This window comes from Eutrema salsugineum, unplaced genomic scaffold (assembly GCF_000478725.1).
Source record: "Eutrema salsugineum unplaced genomic scaffold, Eutsalg1_0 scaffold_12, whole genome shotgun sequence".
Taxonomy (NCBI): domain Eukaryota; kingdom Viridiplantae; phylum Streptophyta; class Magnoliopsida; order Brassicales; family Brassicaceae; genus Eutrema; species Eutrema salsugineum.
In genome coordinates, this window is record NW_006256895.1 from 2,526,055 (window position 1) to 2,546,092 (window position 20,038).

A 20,038-nucleotide genomic window follows, 5' to 3' on the forward strand; every position below is an offset into this window, starting at 1 on the left:
TACTAACCCAGTTTAAAGTTTCTGCAGAAAAGACAACTCTCCTTGTGGATCGACACCCTAAATACTACATCGCACCACTGTGCACTTGCAAATACTAGGTTTTACAAATTTATAACTTCTCCTGCGAACTTCAACCCTAACAGAATTATGTTTTTGGCACCATTTTTTAGGGGAGATTCGTTCTTGCGTCTGCCAAACTTCATAGGTTAGTAAACCCGACTCTTAGACACCTTTTTCTTTTAATTTTTCGTTTTGTTTTTCTTGGTTTCATGTTTCTGAAACATGTATTCACCTCTGGATCAAGATGAGATCATTGGGCGAGGGTGTTATAACCTGTGTGCTGCTCAATACTCTCACACCTATAGCGAATCAGACTATACATGTGCATCATTATTTATTTATTCCCCCCGTCTCCAAAAGAGAGGTAGATTCTCCCTTATCCGAAGTTTGAGTCCTCGTCGTCTTCTTCGCTGTTAGAAACTATCTTCGTTATGAAGATTTTGTGGCCCGGGATATACCTTTTTATTGTGTACTTCTTTCCTTCAACTCTGTAGATTGGATGGTCATGATCATCTTGTGGCCACGCATACTGATCATGGAAGCTTGCCAGACTTTGTCGTATTTCATCAATAAAGTCATGTGGATAAGCATCCATGTTATACCAGTTTGCAGTGTGAAGACAAAATAACTGTGGGTTAATTTCAGATTCTTCAATGTGATTTATAGCTGCCATGTTTCTTGTCCTTATGTGAAAATTGTTCCCGTCAAAAGGATCATCATTATAGCTTGTCTGGATCTGGGCTTTGTATTCTCTCTGATTATGACTCCGTCTTCTTGTTGTTCTTGCTTTGTGATGATGTTGAAAGTGACTAAGACTTTGTATCCTTCTTGTGCTCGAATATTCTCTTTCCACCATGTCACCTCGTGGAACAATATGAGCCACTTGTACAACAACTTGTAGTGCTCTTTCCTTCTTGTCAGAATGCACTTTGCCAGATACTGAAGTAATCTGCTTTTGTCAATGAGTACTCCAATGGTGTACAGTTCCGCTAGGTACCATAACAGGAAGTACGCTTCTTGCGGAAATTTACCATAGTGAGTTGGGTTTAAGTCTATGGTAGAGAGGAAAGGGAATACCGGATGATAAGGTAGCTGGAGGAGTGGCCTTTAGTCTAGACCATACCTGTAGACATAGAGCTTCAAGAATCCATGGAGCTTCTCAGTTCCTTGATAGACTAGAGCAGTCTCTAGGATCTTTTCTTCTATTCCTTGTGGCATCTTTGCAATCATGTTCCTCAGGGACTCTTCGGTTTGAGTGAGAGTGTATATCATCGGTATGACAGCTGAAATTTGCCTTTGTGTTCTGGATAGGAAGTCGGAGAGAGAATTGTCTTTTCCTTTGATGTGTTTCACGTCAAACTTCCACTCTGAAAACCAACTTGCCCATCTAAGTAATTGTGCTTGTGGCAAGATCTTTTGCTTGAACTGAATCATCTTTGGGAACGAGGACATGTCCATTTCGATGAGAAAGTATTGTCCGACTAGGTGGAACTCGAACTTTTCTATGCCTCTCTTGACTGCAAGTATCTCCTTGTAGGTAGAATGGTAATGCTTTTCACTGTCTTTGAAAACACCACTTTTGTATCCGCAAATGCTTCTTTTTCCTTTTTCGTCTTCTTCTAAGAGAACAGCACCCCAATAGTAGTCGCTTGCATCAGTTTGTAGGATTCTTTTCCCTTTAGAAGGGATCTTCAATAAGGGTAGAGTCTTTGAGATCCATTTCAGCTCTTTTACTGCTTCTGTACATCTTTCGTCCCATGGAGGAGCATCTTTTATTAGCTGTGTTGAAAGGATTGACCTGTACTTTGCTAAGCCATGAATGAATTCCGCCATGTAATTGACAACTCCAAGGAATTGTTGGACTTGTTTGAAAGAGAGCTTGTCATCTGGGAATTCGTTGAGTTGTGTTGCAATGTGAGGCTGCATATGGTATTGCCCTTTTGTGATATGCATGCCAAGAAAATCTATCTCTGTCTCTCTAATGGCCATCTTTTTCTCGGAGAGCATGATGCCATATTGTTTTACGATCTTGTGAAATTTCTCTAGTAGTCGGGTATGGGAGTCGATATCCGGAGAGAACAAAAGGATATCATCGATGTATACCAGTGCAATTGGAAGTATTGGCTCGAATATCTTTGTCATTACCTTTTGAAATAGCGATGGAGCCACCTTTAATCCAAATGGCATAACCTTCCATTGGAAATGACGGTCTGGAATGTAAAAACCTGTTTTAGGTCTATCCTCTGGTTTGATTCCCAATTGCCAGAATCCCGCTTTTAAGTCGAACTTTGAGAAGACTTGTGCTTGTGGGAGCCTTTGGAATAAGACTTCTCGCTTCGGTAATGGAAACTTATCATCAGCAAGGAAGTGATTGAGTGGCTGGTAATTGATGACTAACCTCAATTTTCCTCGGACTTGTTCTGCCCTTTTGTTGACGTAGAAAGCCTCGCATGCCCATGTTGAAGTTGTTTTTTCGATGAGACCTTCCTTTTGGAGTAGGTTTACTTCTTCAAGTGCCAGAGTATAATGATCTGGATTCATCCCTGGATGACTAGCCTTTATGGGATTGATATCTTCATTTTTCTTGAATGGCAAGGATATGAAGAAGTCTGGATTTTGCCATAGGGGTGAAGAACATTTGGTGAGGAATTCTGAGTGAGAACTGGCACAAGAGGTCTTGGTAATCTCTTCTTTGATGGGGTTCAGGAGTTCCATGGGGTAAAAGTGGGAAATGGTTGTCCTTGGTAACAGGTGATTTTTGTGTTTAAGGCCTTTTGGGTGCCAAGATACTCTTTTAAGGCTATGGAGTATATCAAATCCAAGTATGAAGTCTTTTCCCGGAAGATCAGACCCATATACTTAGGTTTAACCATATATCCTGGGAATAATTGGATATGGATGGGCTTACTGATGAGGGAGATGTGGAATATCTGCCCGTTGGCTGCTTTGAAAGCCACTGAACACCGATCCCAATGGGTTGATGGGAGTATATCTGGTTTGATGATTGAAGATGCCGCTCTCCCGTATCAAAGAAGGCTATCACTGGTATAGGCTTATCGTATTTGGTAGGGAAGATGTAGATCTTGGCATTTGGAGCTGGTTGGGATAGATACGCCAAATCTGCTTCTTTTGACTCTTCAACCTTGCATGAGTCTAGGGTGTAGAGATCAAAAAGCATGAATTGGTCGTCAGCATCCTCTTCTTCTTTGGTTTCAGATTCTTCTGAGAATTCATCATCATGCTCAATTCCCATTGCAAGGACTGTATCATCAGTTGGTTCATCATCAAGAGAGAAGATGGACTCGATGTCTGAGTTGTCAATGTCTTCCACTTAGGCTAGATATCCAAGGAGATTATCCCTCTTCTTCTGTCAGATTTCTTGTAGCCTCTTTGTTTCTTTTTCTTGAAGAATTTCCATTTTTTTCCACTAGATAGCTTGGGATACCTCTTTTGCCATTTGTTTCTTGATTTTTTTCTCCTGTTTATAGCTCGTAGAACATCCACACCTTTTTGTTTTACATTTGATGGAGAGTTCTGGGCGGTCACATGCTCTTCCAAGTAGTTTTCCTTGTTCTTGCAGCTATTTGAAGAACTTTTGGTGGTTGCACAGCTTCTCGAGGGCTGCAAGAGAGATCTGGTATATTTCTCCCAAAGAAGCTTGACTTAGAGTCATATTCTTTAGGGATAATATTCGAGAGGTCTCATTCCCAAGAGGCTCTAGAAGTGAGTTTAAGTACGCCTGCTTGAGATTGACATCGTCAATTCCATTTAGTGCGTAGAATCTTTTTGACATCCTCTCATAGTGCTTCTCCAGATCTTTTCTTTTGAAAGAGCAGCATCTCATGCTCATATATTCTTCTCTTGCTTGGATTGTATAGTGATCCCACGTGCCAAGGAATTCGTTGTGGATATGTCCAATCACAGTGTCTACCGATTGAGATTGGCGGATCTGTAGCTGTCTGTAATCTCCAAGGCTGATCCACCACTGTCTGAGACGACCATGGAATTTGGAGATTAGCTTGTCTATACTGTAGGGAGAGTAGCTCCTGGGTTGAGCAGTTGTTCGGTGAGCCATGCATGCATCTCGTAGATTTTGTCTCTCCATTTTGATGGGGGAACATTGTCGAGAAAGAGAAACCACTGTGTGAGTCAGTGTGGCTTCTTGGATTCCAGTCTGGTCGAGTTTGAGGCCTCTGTGGTTCTCTTCTGTCTTCAGATATGTTTCCTCCATCGCTTTCCATATCTTCTTCTTCTACTGTTGGTTTGGCCATCATGAAGTTTGGGATTATAAACTCCTCATCAGAACTTTCTTGTAGCGTCATCAGGCTTTTCGCAGAACGTTGTTGCTTTGGTGGTTTTGTTTGCTCCGCCACTTGTTCAAGAAATGTAGAGATTGGATTTTTGGCGTGTTCCACCATAAACTGTGCTTCACTCTTTTCAGGTGAAGTGGTCTTCGTGTTTTCTGCCGCAGAATCTTTGGAGTTTCTTTTAAGAACAGTTGGGTGTTTCTTTTTTGCAAGACGTTGCTCTTTGATTCTTCTTGGTAGGAAGGAGGATGATCCAAAGATACTTGGGTCTTGGGAAAAGGAGAGAGGTTGTGTTTGGGTCATACCTGGTGGAGAATATATAGGATAGGGTGTGAAGAGATCATATGGCATTGAGGTCTGTGTTTTGGGCTGATTTTGTAATGATTGTAATTGGGCTTTAACGGATTTTAGCTCTGACTCCTTTTGGTACATGAGTGGGGAAGTTTTGGTACCAGTAGTCGCCAGGTGTAAGAGTTCTTGGTGAAGAGAACTTATCCTTTTGTTGATTTCTTTGATTGAAAGGTCCAGGATAGATACCTTTCTGTCGATTTGGCTCAAGAGATGGTTTTGGACCATAGCGTTTTCTGATTGCCAATTTAAAGTTGCTTCTGCTGCACTAACTTGTTTTGCCGTTCCATCTGGATTTTTAACGTTCGGATTTCTGATTTTCCATGAGTGGCTGATGTTGCCTTCTTCAAATTCTCGTGTTGGAAATGTTGGCTCTTGAGAGGAAGAAGAACCGAACATATAACATGTGCGGACATCTTCATTGTCAGGGGTTGGTGGAGTTGATCTGTTTGAATACAAGACATCGTATTCAAACTCTTTCCCCGTAGGTTCTCCAAGAAGATCAACTTTGGGGTCTCCAGATTCGTATCGTACCTTGAGAATTTGCTGGGATGACTTCTTTTTTCTTCGCCTTGGTTTTTCTTCTTCATCTGAGCTACTCATTAGGCAATAGTCACAGCCACAGACGTCAAAGAATTTGTGACCTGTTTCGTCTGAGAATGCATAGATAGGGTCTCCAGCTGCAATAAATTTGTTTATTGGAACACCGGGCAAATATTGCCTCAGGGGTTGTACTTCTTCGGCTGGAGAGATTGCATTTATCTCAGTGCAAAACGCTGGATGCTGTGGTTTTTCACCATCCTGTTGTTTGAAAGATATCTCGATTCCTCCGTCTTTTCTCATGTAGATGGAAGAGTCCACGGATTGAATCGGTACGCTGTTTTCATGAAGCTTTTCGTAATTTGTCACCCAAGACTCTGGAAGTAATTTGACTAATTCTTCTCTAGGGATTTGCCTGGGGATATGGATGCATGATGGACTGTGTTGAGATTCTAGCTGTATAAGCAGTGCATCTCCTGTGTCTCGCGGGAGACTGAGGTCCATAGCATGGTTTTGGACCCTATACGCCATCTGATGGTGGAGTGTTGCTACATATGTGTTGCCAACTTGGGGAGAGCCTGTGATTTGTAGCTGGATTTGCATGTTTTGGAAGATTTGAGGGTCTTCAAGTGTTATGTTGAAGTTTGGGTAGAGAGTGGCAAATACCGTGCCTGCATTCAGGGTCGTCTGAATTGTTGTTATGCAAGCATGCTGGTATTCTCTGTATCTAGTGTCGAGTAGCGCAACTCTTGCCACAACGGGTAGGCCTTTTCTTCCATGCAGATTTAACGCCAACCGAATTGCTTTGTAGTGTAGGTGGGTATAGCCATGATTCTTCCATTGGTGAACCATCCCTTCATTGAAGCGGAGGGGAATCATCTGCTCAGTTTCTGTCGCTGGAACCAGGTGTTGCTCCATTTGTGAGGCTAGGATTAGCTCTCTTGCGGCATGTTTGCTGGGACCGAAGACTTGTTTTATTACCTTTGGGAAAGTAGAGTTTGGTTTTGTAAAAGCTTTATATGGGTTTAATAAAGGTAGCTGGGTCATGGGTACTTTACTATCTTCACTCACATACTCTATTTCATATAAGTAATCTATCTTACTAGAAGTTGATTTTCTAAAGGGAGTGGTGTTTAGGGAACTTTCCATGATATATAATGAGACCAGAAACCAAGACAGAATGCTTTATTTCTTATCTATCCCTTAGAGTAATACTAAGCCAAGAGTTGGTTTTTATGATGCACTAAGAATATTTCAGAAATCCCTCGTAAGATGTTTTAGCTCGATAACCGAGGCAATACTTCATAGCTTTGAGCCTCAAGGTACTTTGAGCATTATGATCTTATGAGTTCTTTCTTAAAAAAAATATTTCTTAGCTATGTCAGATTTCTGATGGAGGATCCACTATGTGGCAACCACAGAGCATACTTTCTATATTAGCTTGTAGAAGAAGACAACTCGTAGGCTTATTACTCTTCGGGGAGATAAGATTTAAAGCTTAGACTGCCATGGCTCTGATACCAAAATTTACAGACACATAGTGGGTACAATCACAAAGAAGGTTTATCAGGATCAAGAGTATTAATAAAGGTATTTAAAGGATGGAAGAGATGATTATACAAGGGGGATATTTTATTTATATGGAACACTCACTAATTACAAAGACACTCAAGGTTTTTCTCTCAGACTTGATTACAGGACTTAGCTTGGTTTATGCAAGCACCAAAGCCTCTTATTTATAGTGATACAATGGATACGTAACTTAAGATTATTACACACGTGGATACTTAACTTAGAGCTATTTAGCATGTGGATACCTAACTTCCTCATGCATAAATATTTTATTCTTTTCTTATTTAACATATGGATTATGATGCTTTACTTATTCAACATGTGCATCATTATTTATTTATTGGATGGGAACTGTCATCCATACCATCACTACCGAGATGAAGTCTATTCGCCCCCTATGGTGAACCATCAGTCACCTTTTTCCTCATCAAGTTGTGGACCAGAATGATGAGACTCATCGGTTAAGTCTTCAGCTTAATCAATTAAGTCTCCAGCTTAACCGAGTTGATGCTATGGTGAATCAGTTGCGTGATTTTCATGCTGACAATGCTGCCTTACATATGAAGATTGATTCCATCTCCACTGAAATCAACAAAAAAAATTATGATCTTTCTGAGCATGTGAAGTCCATAGAAGAGCAGGATCTTAAGAATGCTGCAACACTAAAACAAAGAATGGAAGCTCTTGAAGAAGAGCAAGGAAAAGATGTTCATGATTCTCTTTGTGATACAAAATCTGATGTGAACCTAATACCAAAGCCCGCTGCAAAGGGAACATGAATTTCAAAATTTCATCAATCTATGATTTGTATTCACTATGGAATCTTTTCTTGTGCAGCTCCTTTAGGTTTCATAACCAATTTGTCTCTTCAAGTGGAAGATTGTCTTGTTCCTAATGATTTCCATGTTAAGGAGATGAGAAAAGATGTAAAGAGAACCTTGATCTTTAGAATTCCTACAAGGAACTCTTATTGTATGGTCATATGCATTGGAGATAGACCAGTTTTCAACCCTAAAGGAGCTACAAAGGATGTTAGAAACGTCCTAAAAGAAGGTCCACCCATCACACTTCATAAAAACATCAACTAGAGAAGTTCAATGTGCAACAAGATTTCTTTTGATGCACACTTGATCTTTGTTCATATGGGACGTGATGAAGACTCAACTGGAGCCAAAGTGAAGCATAGAGGGCCCTCAAACTCTTTCCTCAACACTTTTCACAAGGAAAAAGTATTGAAGACTCATATCCTAAAGAAGTTCCAAGACTAGTTTTTGATCCTGGAGGAGACAACTGACTTCAAGGTATGGCTTCTTTAGTTTTTCTTTCTTTTTCTATTAATGTTTTCTTTTTCTAAGTTTCAGGTTTTCCTAAACATACAAAAAAAAGTTGGATCCACCGTGGCCATGAGCTCCTGATCTGCGGAAAAGTTGGATCCACCATAGCCACGAGCTCCTGATCTGCGGCCGAACCACCCTCACCCGCGGCCAAGCCACTTCTGACCCACGGCCGAGCTCCGTGACCCGTGGCCAGACTCAGCCACACCGCGGCCACGACTCCCTGACCTGCGGCTGGATGCACTCGACTAGACTTGGCTAATTCACCTTCCACCTTGGCTAAATCAATCCCCATTCAGAAATGCATTAGGTCCCAAATATTCTTGCATATTTGGAGTGTTTCTTAGGTATTTTGGAGGCATATGGGGATCTAATGGAGCTGAGACCGCATGATAAAACCCTTTTGTGTCTTCACCAAGTTTGTAGAGGAGCAAGACGTCTTTCCAGAACACTTAGAAGCAGGAGATTTGGAGCAGTGAGCTGAAAGTTATGGCCGTTTGAAGATGAACTTGTCTCGCACTCGTTTCGGACCAATCAGATGCGCCTGAAAGAACCAGTGTACCGAAAGCCTTTCTCTCTCCGGATGCAGTCGGACCCTTCATAAAAGTTGAAGCTGCTTGAGTCATCTCTCTCATAGAGTTGGAAAATCAAGTACTGGAGCACTGAGCAAGGAGTTATGCAAGTTTTGGTGCAAGTGGTCTGTACTGGTATCTCTTCAAGGAGATTCACAAAGACCAACAATGGCATTTCTTCTTGTCAAAAATTTTCTTCCATCATATCACCTCCATAACTATTCTACAATCCATCTACCACCCAAAGCACTAGGTAAGTTTTCTTTTTATTTTTCCTTTCAAACTTTACATACTCTATTTTCTCATTCTTGCCTGATTTATTTCACACTGGGGACAGTGTGATTTAAGTCTGGAGGAGGATTTTATCTCTTACTAACCATCTTTTTTTTAATGAGTCTTTGCATTCTGCATTTTTTTCTTTAAAATTTTTCAAATTATTTTCAAAGTATAAATACGTTTTGAGGGAATGATGACAAAACTATGATGATTTCAACATATATGCTTCTACACTATACATGATAGCTCTTTTGTGGTTTAATACTAGACTAAGCGGTAGGCAGAGTACTTGAACTACGAACTCCCACCAAAGGACTTCTATTCATGGAGATTCTTTCTGACAGGATATACTAGCTCATTTTATTTGGACTTAATATTGACATCTAATTTTCTCATTATTGATTTTAGGCAGGCATAAAGATATATATCTAGGACATCTTTTTTCTTCATTTTTACCACTTTTTGGTGTCCTAGATGGCCGGTTCATCTTCAGCTGGTACCATACCCTTAACCCAAACTTTTATTTTCAAACCTCATGCATTCTCTCTTAAGTTTTTATCTGCAGATATGTGCAAAAACGCCAAAAAGGGAGGAACGACATAGTTTTCAGTCACTCAAGAGAATAACTGAATGGAATTGGGAAGGAAGAGTATCAGCAAACTTATCCAGCTTTATGCTGCTTCGGAAAGCTCATTCTTATTAGTAATTTTCGTGCTATCTAAGACTCTACATCTAAAGGTGTTTTCCCCTTTCTAAGAACAAGAGAAAATAAAAAAGAAAAATAATGAAAGGAAAGGAAACAAAAGCCTAAAGAGTCTTAGATGGTCAAAATTATTTGGAGCAAAGGCAACTACTAATATTCATCTATGGAGCTACGTTCTATAACCTAGACAAAAGTCTAAGTCTAGGGGAATTATGAGGAGAACCTGAAGAAAGAGATCAAAAAATTTATGGCAAGAAGAAAGTGACTGGAAACTGTGGACGTCAACAGCTCCACCCTCTCTTGCTGTTTTGCATAATATCCTGCATCTTCAGAAATAAGGTAACTCTAAACACATCAAATTTCACCATTAAAAAGCCCTTTGGACACCTAGCCTTGAATACTTTGTTTATTTTTCTTTTGATGAGAACCACTGGAACAGCAAGTTTACTGGAAGTTAAATCTAAGTGTGTAGATTTTCGCATGACAGTTCCACGGACTAGTTATGCTTGTATTTTAGTGAGAATTTTCTAGGCTATCCCTGATTGATGCATGATGATTGATTATAGTCTAGGAATATGGTTTCTGAGATTTTTGAGTTCCCTATGATTTCTGTTTAAAAATTTTTCCAAGCTTGGATCTTGTTTTGTTTGAGGACAAACAAAGGTTTAAGTCTGGGGGAGTTGATAACACCGTATCTATACCCATTTTTACTATTGTTTTCTTGTCCTATTTTAAAGTTTTTAATCAGTTTTAAGTTTTTTTTTATCATGGTTCTCCTATATTTGTAGTTTCAAGACTCTTTTCAGGTTTCTTAGACAAAACAATGCAAATTGGAGAAAAATCCAACTTTTGGCCAATTTCGGTCCGTCATAAGTATCGCATCCGATCAAGCTCATATTTGGACACAAGATAGAGGCGATAACCAGATTTATAATGCAGTTGGGTTGGACGCAATCTAACTGTTGGATCATAAGTTCTCACCAATTTACTGAAAACATGTTCTGCATTCTCGCGAAAGAAGCAAGAGAAGGAATAAAGTTTGGACCTCATAGGCCAACCACCGCGGTCCAAAGAGGTCGTGACCGCGGCAGACATCCTCTTGGCCGCGCCTCCAAGCCTCCACCTGCGGTGGAATCATCATTTACCAGCCCTGGAGAGCCTTCATCCACAGCAAGCCCATTCTCGGCCCTAAGGCCCATTTTCAAGCCCAACTCATTCTCTCTTCACATAAAGCCCTAAGGACGACCAGATAGACTTGAAGACATATAAATATATATTTTAGAAGACCTAATTCGTGTGTGCTCCTGTGCCCTTGTTTGGGAGGCACCAAACTTTTGTTTCTTAGGTTTAGGTTAGGGAGATAGAGATTCTTCTCTTGAATCCTTGTTATTTCTTTTCATCTATCTATTCATCTTCTATCTATTTTCTTTACTGCTTTTCTTTTTCAAAACCAATGATGATGTCAAGCTCATCTATGTCCTAATAGTGACCTTGTTGGGTAAAAGGGCCATCAAAAGGGACCCCATGATTGATGACATCTAGGTTTTTAGGTTAAAGGATTTTGATTTTATATGATTCTCCCATTCATCCCGTTTTTAATGCTGTATGCTAGATTGATCACCCATAATCCGATCTAAGATTGAATCAGAGCCACGAGAGTGATGTATCAGATTACCTGAACTGGATCTTATGGATGTAATCGTCGTAGGAGACGAAAGCTACCTACGGAGGGGGCGTGAGCCGAAATGAATTCCATTCAAAATTGCATGATCTCTGTTGTCGGGCAAGAGACGAAAGCTACTTGTCGAGTTAGAGCAATTAGATGATTAGGGTGACGAGAGTTAGCTAATCTTATAAGAGTCTATTCTAGTTCCAGAGCCATAAAAAATCTTTATATGAATTTTTTATGTTATAGATCATGATACCCAACGTTTTTTATCTATTTTTTATTTATTGCTTTTAGTTTTATTTTTTGCTTAGTTTACTTAGAAATCGTGACACAAAAACCCCACAAAAACCCCCATTGCTCTTTGACATCTATTACTAACCCAGTTTGAAGTTTCTAAAGAAAAGATAACTCTTCATGTAGATCGACACCCAAGTACTACATGGCACCGCTGTGCACTTGCAGATACAATGGTTTACAAATTTAAAACTTCTCTTGTGAACTTCAACCCTAGCAGCATCAGTTAACTGTAATATTTTTACTAGATTGTGCGCGATGCACAAATTGTTGTTTATATTCAATTTGTGTAAAAAAATTTTACAAAAAATAAATTTGTAATTCTCATTCGCATTTTTTTTCTTTTTTTTCTACTAAAAATCCTTCAATTTGTAAAACTTATTGAACTAAAAAGTAGTCGTGATCTTTCTCCAAAACTTATGGAATGTGACTGAAGCTAAAAACTACAAAAATCTCATGTCGTTGAGTCTTTTTTTCAGAATTCAAAATTTTTGTTATCTAATCTACAATTACTAAAACTCTATTGTTGTCAAAAAAAATTATTTAATTAATCTCAATATGACGCTAAAGTAACTCACACTCAACTTTTTTGTTAAATTCAATAGCAATAAAATAACTATATTGGAAATTGCATATGAAATATGTTCATATAAATAACCCTTCTACAAAATCAACGAGGATAACTTACTTACACTTAGTATGTACTATGTAATAATAAAGGTTGTCATGATTTAGTTAATCGATTTCTAAGGGCTGTAGATACAGTTATTCAAACCAAGATTTCTACCAATCACATTTTAAATCTCCTATAATCTCTCAAAGTAGTTACATTATTCACAGCACAAATTCATTTTATTTTGTTCTTATTATGTTGCTCCTTTTACCAGCCAATAAGGAACTATTCTTTTGGCTATTTAATACTTCTCCATTTTGATACCAGCCAATAAGGAACTATTCTTTTGGCTATTTAATACTTCTCCATTTTGATACCAGCCAATAAGTAACTCCATCTAGTGCTTCACATTCTCTTTTTTTTGGCTATGTGTTGATAGTCATAATTGTGTTTGGATATGTTTTGACACAGATGGTTAGTGGATAGTTCAAAAGTCGTCGATAATTTTTTGTTTTGTAGAAGCTTGGTCTTTGTAATGTGTTTTTAGTACGAATATGTAATATAACATCAGTTAACAAAAAAAAAAATGTTTTTGTTTTATTTTTAAATTATGACCTTATATAGCTAAATAAATAAAAGTCATAGTCTGGTGACTTTATTCATAGTGGTGGTGATGAACTTTTTGATAACATATTTGATACCATCTAATTTTTGGGTTTAAAGAACTAATGTTTTGGCTATTTAATGCTTCTCAAATTTGATACCAGCCAATAGTAACCTCCATCTAATGCTTCACATTCTCTGTTTTTGGTTGTGTGTTGATAGTCATAATCGTGTATGGCTATGTTTTGACACAGATAGTTAGTCGATACTTCCGAAGTCCTCGATAATTTTTTGGTTTGTGGAGGCTTGGTCTTTGTAATGTGTTTTTCATTACGAAAATGTAATATAACATTAGTTAACAAAAAAAAAAAGGAAGTTTTTTGTGTTTTTGTTTGGTTTTAAGTTATGACCTTAACTAAATAACTAAAAGTCATAGTCAGTGGTGACTTCATTCATAGTGGTGATGAACTTCTTGATAACATATTTGATAACCATCTGATTTTTGGATTAGTCCCAATGATAACCAAATAGTTATTTTTTTCAGTGATATTCGAGAGTAGAATCTCGAAATTTTTCGCAGATCACATCAAGAGTAGCAAATAAAAAAACAAAAGATAATAGTTTGGATGGAGTGATTTTGGTTCTCCTTGGACTTTTGTATATCTGAAATAAACAGTTAATCACATGAAGATTATATTATCAGTAGATAAACATTCATAATTCAAACAGTTTATAATTTTAGAAATCATGTTCACAACTCTTATTATTGACTAAAGAGGATAAAACGTGTATGCAGATTAAAACACTTAACACATGGAGCCAGGAACATGACCAGAAGTCTCTTTTCCTCTTCTTCCCAATCTTTTCAGTAGCTTTCAACCGAATCCACAAGTGTGACATTGCATAAGTAGAACTTCGATCGGATTTCAGGGCTGTCCTTCAAACTGTGAGCAGAGAGAGAGAGAGAGAGAGAGGTGTGTTGTTGCTTGCTTACCTCTTTGGGTATTTGTAATTTGGGTAAAGACTCTTTAGCTTCTCAATCACATCAAGTAGTTTATGTTGGGGACTTTTTTTTGTTTCATGAGATTTGAATGTTTATTTGCACTTATGTGCATCTGAAATTGCAGATAATAATAAATAAATAAAAAGAAGAGGAACAACAGTAACATTTTACCTCTCATTAAGTGAGTTGAAACAAGAGATTTCTTTTTCTTTGTCAGGTTCAATGCCCCTAGTAGTTCCGTACTTGAGGTCCAATCCATATGTGCATGATCTAGACACTAATCTATATGAATACCAGCTTAATCCAAGTTTAAAATGATGAGTTTGGTAACAAGTTATTAATGCAAAATAAACAACCAAACAAGTGATGATTAACTAAAGTAAAACAGCTAAACAAGACAAAGACAAATGATGATAATGATTCAAAGATGATAAAATCTTAGGGCTCTAGACATGATAGTAGATCAGGGTGCCTTTGATGCTAAACTAAGGTGCTAATGACAAACAATGAATGATTCCAATTAACTTAAGACTCTTAAACAAGATCAGCTCTTTCTCAAGACAAAGATCACATTTCAAATCATTACTCAAACCCAATTCTCATTAGTGACATAATGATAATAAAGCATTACGAAACAGCCTTAAAATGTCATATATTGTTCAAACAAGTATTCTCATTTGATCAAAGCAATAGACCTCTGTAATAGCTTGTTCAATCATTTCATCAAACACCTTGTGGGTGGAGAAATGCCTAAGTTCTAGACCAGAGTGATTATCAAAAATCTAGCTTTAAGCATAGCTATTCAGAGAAATGAAAGCATAAATCTAGTCCCTAAACACCTTAATCTAACACCTAAGCATCCTAGTCTACATATCTAGAACCCTAATAAAAAGACTACTCACTAATCATACTTAACTCACTTAATCCTTTGCAAGATGAGTAGTTAAGCATGATTAGAAGTTTAGATGAGAAGAAAAGATGATAAGATGATAAGAAATACTGTCAAATCTGATCAAACTCAAGATATCTCTTAGAAAGTATGATGTTTTTAACAAAAGAGGCAAAGACTTAAAATGAAATTAATGATGTATAGGGTTTTTAGCCAAAAACATATATATAGTGGAGCCTCTTGAACCGGGTCAGTCCGGAACAAACTGGGTCCTGACCCGGCCTTTTGGGTCTTGATGCCTAGCCACGAGTTGTCTTCACTCTCTCCAAGTCTTGGCCTCAACCCATGGCAGAAAAATCTGTGTTTTTTCAATGAAGAACATGCATTGCCACAGGTTGTTCTTAAGCTTTCTTCAGCCGAGGCATCTTGTCGTGGCCTTCACCGAATGTTTTAATGATTTTTGAAAGTGCTGGCAACGACATGATCAAGCCATGGCGACAAGTTGTGGCTTCCACCGTATGTGCAGGGCCTCTGGTGCCACGAGAAGATTAGGTCGTGCCAACAAGTCGTGGCAGTCCTCAACACTTAGCAAATATCTACTCCAAAGAACAAGCTGAACCTGAAAAGACATGTGTGCACTTGAGCTTGCATAACTTCCAAGCCAGTGATCCGGTACTCGATTTTCCAGCTCCAAGAGACAGATGACTCAATAAGCTACAACTTTTAAAAAGAGTCCAAATACATCCAGAGAGAGCAAGACTTCCGGTACAGTAGCTTTTTGAGGCGCATCGGATTAGTCCGATACAACGGTTATATCTTTTAGCTCACATCTCCAAATAGGTTGATCCCAAGTGTTATGGAAATATGACTGGCTCCTCAACATTCTTGATGAAGACACAGGAGGCTAAGTCGGAGTGGAAGTCTTTCATCCTGGGCAATTTAAAGGCATATCAGCACTCCAAACATTTTGTCGTTTTGGCCGAGGTTTCTTGCCTGCTGTACATGAGTTTGGCCGAGAAAACCGCCACGCGATACATAGAAATGGCCGATACTCATGTTGCTCCAACCTCTATCTTTTCACTATTTTCTCCACTCTCAAACATCTCCAAGGTATCTAAATAACACTCCAAACATGCAAGACTCACTTGGACCTAATGGAAAATCCTATCTAGACTCAAAATGAACAAAACAATGAGAAAACCATGAAATACTTATGAAACAAACTTAGAATCTATATGAAATGCATGCTAAAACATGGTAAAATAGCTAGTTGTTTGACTGTTTTAAAAAAAAAAATATATAAATATATATATATATATATATATAGCATAGATTTGAGTGTGACATTACAGAAAACTATAATTATATTTATAGTAAATATGGCTCATTTGGAGAATGAGCATTTTTATTTATTTATTTCATATTTATATTTATAATAGTAATTTCTCGGCATTATAACATTTGACTGAAAGGTAGGTCAATCAAATTCTGAAGACATATGTTACTTGTTAATTCTTCACATAATGAGATTTAATTATTATTATTATTATATGAATTCATAGTAATTTGTGCTTAATTTGTAGTTTTGATGAAAATAAAAACACCATTCAAACAATACAATAAAATTTACAATAATAAAAAGGTACAATTTTATTAAAAAATAGAATCGCCAAATAATCAAATAGGAAGAGAGTAAAATCTTTCTCTTATATATATTAATGGTTGATTTTAATTTTAAAGTTGAAAAAAGAATCGGTAAAATACAGTCGGGTTATAAATTGGTTTTTTGTTTAGTTGGATTTTAAAATATGGTCTGAAATCGGTAAATGCGGTTGTATAAATGGTTAAACTTACAAACCAATCAAATCAACAATTATGACTACATATATATATACCGAATTTTTGAATTTGAAAAAAAAAAATTTACAACCTTCATAAAAAGGAAATATATGGCCAAATCAAAATTTCGTGTGAATCTATAATTTGAAAGGTCAGAGGAAATACATACGTTGTTTTCTCTAATTTTAAACGTCACAAAGTTTATTTACTTTTCATGGTTATCCTCTTCGTTTAGAAATCTGTGCGGCGGGTGAAACCATGCTAATTTCTTTTTGTACTGTTTTTATTGTGCTTGCTACTGAAATATTATTCCTTATTTTAAAATTCAATTAGAATTGTGTGTCCCTCTCTCTTCTCTATTCCTTCAAGGCAACTACAATTACATTGCGTGCCTCCTTCTAAAAACCATAGTTCTGACTTTCTCCGATCAACTATGGCTTATTTAGCTCCGATTTCCCCATCCTTATCAATCTTCAAAAACCCCCTACTCACCAGAATCCAATTCGCTTTTTCCCCACCGAACCCACTTTTCTCTCGCCCTAGGATTCAGAATCTAAGGATGCCCATGAACAAGCGGTCGTCATCTTCGGTGGTGGTTGCGGCCACGACGGCGGCAGAAAAGCAGAAAAAGAGGTATCCAGGAGAATCAAAAGGGTTTGTGGAGGAGATGAGGTTCGTGGCGATGAGACTTCACACGAAAGAGCAGGCCAAAGAAGGAGAGAAAGAGACCAAATCTCCTGAAGAACGCCCTGTGGCGAAATGGGAACCGACTGTTGAAGGTTACTTGAGGTTTTTAGTTGATAGCAAATTGGTTTATGACACGCTTGAAGGGATACTTAACGAAGCCACTCTCCCAAGTTGTGAGTTTTTTTTTCTTCATCTTTCCTTTTTTCTTTGAATTGAAATATTCTAAAGTTAGTTTAATGATTTGTGTTGATTGTGGAAGTGATTTGGAGAATACTTCTTTACTTTCGAAATGCTTTGGATCTTAGTATCTACCCAATGATAAGATGATTCCCATTTCCCTATTTCTTATCTTGTTTTGTATTTGATTCGTTCACGCTTTTTTGGCATCTTAGTTTTCTTTTACTCGTGGATCGATTTGGTTATATTGATGTTTTTGTATGAATGCTTTGAGATCTCTTCAGGGATTGGTTATATATACATCGATTGGTTATAGTGATGGTTTATGAATTGGAGACGATTGTTGCTTCTGTAATAGAAACAGAATGGTTTCTGCAAAAAATTAGGTCTTTTTTCATATGTAACCTTCTGCTTACTGTGTTTTCTGTAGATGCCGAATTCAAGAACACGGGATTGGAAAGGGCGGAGAAATTGGCCATTGATTTGGAGTGGTTCAAGGAACAAGGTTACGAGATTCCAGAACCAACTGCTCCTGGTAAAACATATTCTCAGTATTTAAAGGATTTAGCAGAGAAGGATCCTCAAGCATTCATTTGTCACTTCTACAACATCTACTTTGCCCACAGCGCCGGTGGCCGAATGATTGGAAGAAAGGTAAAATCATTCTGCACTAAACTCGTTTGTGAAGTAAGCTGAGACTTCTTCTGAAGCTTGAAAAAATTTGCAGGTAGCAGAGAGAATACTTGACAATAAAGAACTTGAGTTCTACAAATGGGACGGAGAACTTTCCCAATTGTTGCAGAACGTGAGGGAAAAACTGAACAAAGTTGCCGAGGAATGGACAAGAGAAGAAAAGAATCATTGTTTGGAAGAGACCGAGAAATCGTTCAAGTATTCTGGTGAGATACTTCGTCTCATATTGTCCTGATGTGATTCACAGTCTCTCTAGATCTCTCAGTACGGCTTGTAGCAACTAAAAACCTGCTCAAGTTTATATTCCTGTTACATACTGATTCTCTTCTGCTTGTATTAAATTCTTCTTTGCTTCAAAGCTATTACAACGTTTTACGTTAAAAGTTAACAACTATTGATATAAGATCGGGTGTAGTGTGAGTTGGATCCTTGTAGCTGGCCTCAAGGCTCTCTCTACTCGGACAAGAGATGAATGAAGTGAGAGAAAGATGGCGACTTAAACAATTGGCCGGCTCTCTTTGTTTAAATCCGATGAACGAACTCGGGACAATAGTAACCGGTGGATCGAAGGACGCCACAAAGCTTATGATTTAGCTTTGATAAGTCGGAAGAACACAAAGGACAAGGGGCAGCCGCACGAGTCTTTGTCGCTCTAGGGTTTTGCTAAAGAAGAAAATACTCTTTTTATTGATAATAGGTAAAAACGTGAGACTACAAAGCTGCATATGGGACTTTATAAATAGTCCGTCAGCTATGACCTTCTAGGGTCAGCAAATCAAAAAAAGGAAAGCTCAAAACGCAACAGACTCTGTGAAAAGTAAAGAGAACAATTCGATAACCCTAAGAACAATCTAAAAAGGAAAAATAACTAAAAGGACCTAACGATAAAACCTGCAAAACAAGAAAAGGAAACTTTGTTAATGAATTCAAATTTAAAGACTCACATTGCTTTAGAGGTGGTTCGAAGACGGGTTGTCTTTGTCTTGAACTTGAGAAATGACGAGCAATGTTGGGCCAAGGTGGGTCTTTATCAGCGGCCACGTTTCCTCGTCTAGACTTGGGCTTGGTGCCTTCACGTCCACGGCATATTCTTCTTGGCTTGTAATCTTGAGTTGCTCCATCGTCTTAGTGAGTTCTTTATGTCCTTCTTGCATCATTAGAGCCTCCACAGCTACATTGAACCCTTCCCTCATGTTTCTCGTGCCTGATCTAGTCCTTGGTGGCTCATACATGGTAGGAATCTTCAAGTCTTGGGGTTGCTCCGAACTAGTGTCCTCATCATTCCCTCCCGCTTGAGAAGGTTCTGACCTCAGAACTTGTTCATCTGCGTGGAAAGGAGCTAAGTTAGATATGTTGAAACTAGAAGAGATATTAAACTCACCTGGTAACTCTAGTCGGTAAGCATTGTTGTTGATACGCTCGAGGACTTTGAATGGTCCATCTCCTCGCGGTGAAAGCTTGGATTTGCGTTGGTTAGGGAACCTCTCCGGACGCATGTGAAGCCAAACCCAATCTCTCGGCTTGAAGGTGAGTTCTTTGCGTCCCTTATCTGCTTGTTTCTTGTATTGTTCAGTCTTCTTCTCAATGTTTTCTTTGACCTTTTGATGCAGCTTCCGAACTGTCTCGGCTTTGCTTTCTCCATCTTGATTAGCATACTCTAGTGGTGGTAGTGGTGAAAGATCTAGGGGAGTGAGTGGCTTAAAGCCATATGCAACTTCAAATGGACAAAACTTGGTAGCAGAGTGAGTAGCACGGTTATAAGAGAACTCAATAAAGGGAAGACACTCTAACCAGTTCTTTAAGTTTTTACCAACCGTGGCCCTTAAGAGGGTGGAGAGAGTTCGATTGACGACCTCAGT

The 20,038-nt window shown here is 38.3% G+C and overlaps 1 protein-coding gene and 1 pseudogene across 1 annotated transcript; one reads left to right on the top strand and one right to left on the bottom strand.

The window, feature by feature from the left end:
* Positions 1–3,857: 3,857 nt before the first annotated feature.
* Positions 3,858–6,096, bottom strand: LOC112089107 (annotated as a pseudogene).
* Positions 6,097–16,946: 10,850 nt separating this feature from the next.
* LOC18025458 (heme oxygenase 1, chloroplastic) lies at positions 16,947–18,579 on the top strand. The gene is made up of 3 exons (XM_006408657.2): positions 16,947–17,482; positions 17,917–18,140; positions 18,214–18,579. Exons 1-3 carry the CDS (start codon positions 17,056–17,058, stop codon positions 18,412–18,414), a joined length of 852 nt encoding a protein of 283 aa, XP_006408720.1. The 5' UTR covers positions 16,947–17,055; the 3' UTR covers positions 18,415–18,579.
* Positions 18,580–20,038: the final 1,459 nt, after the last annotated feature.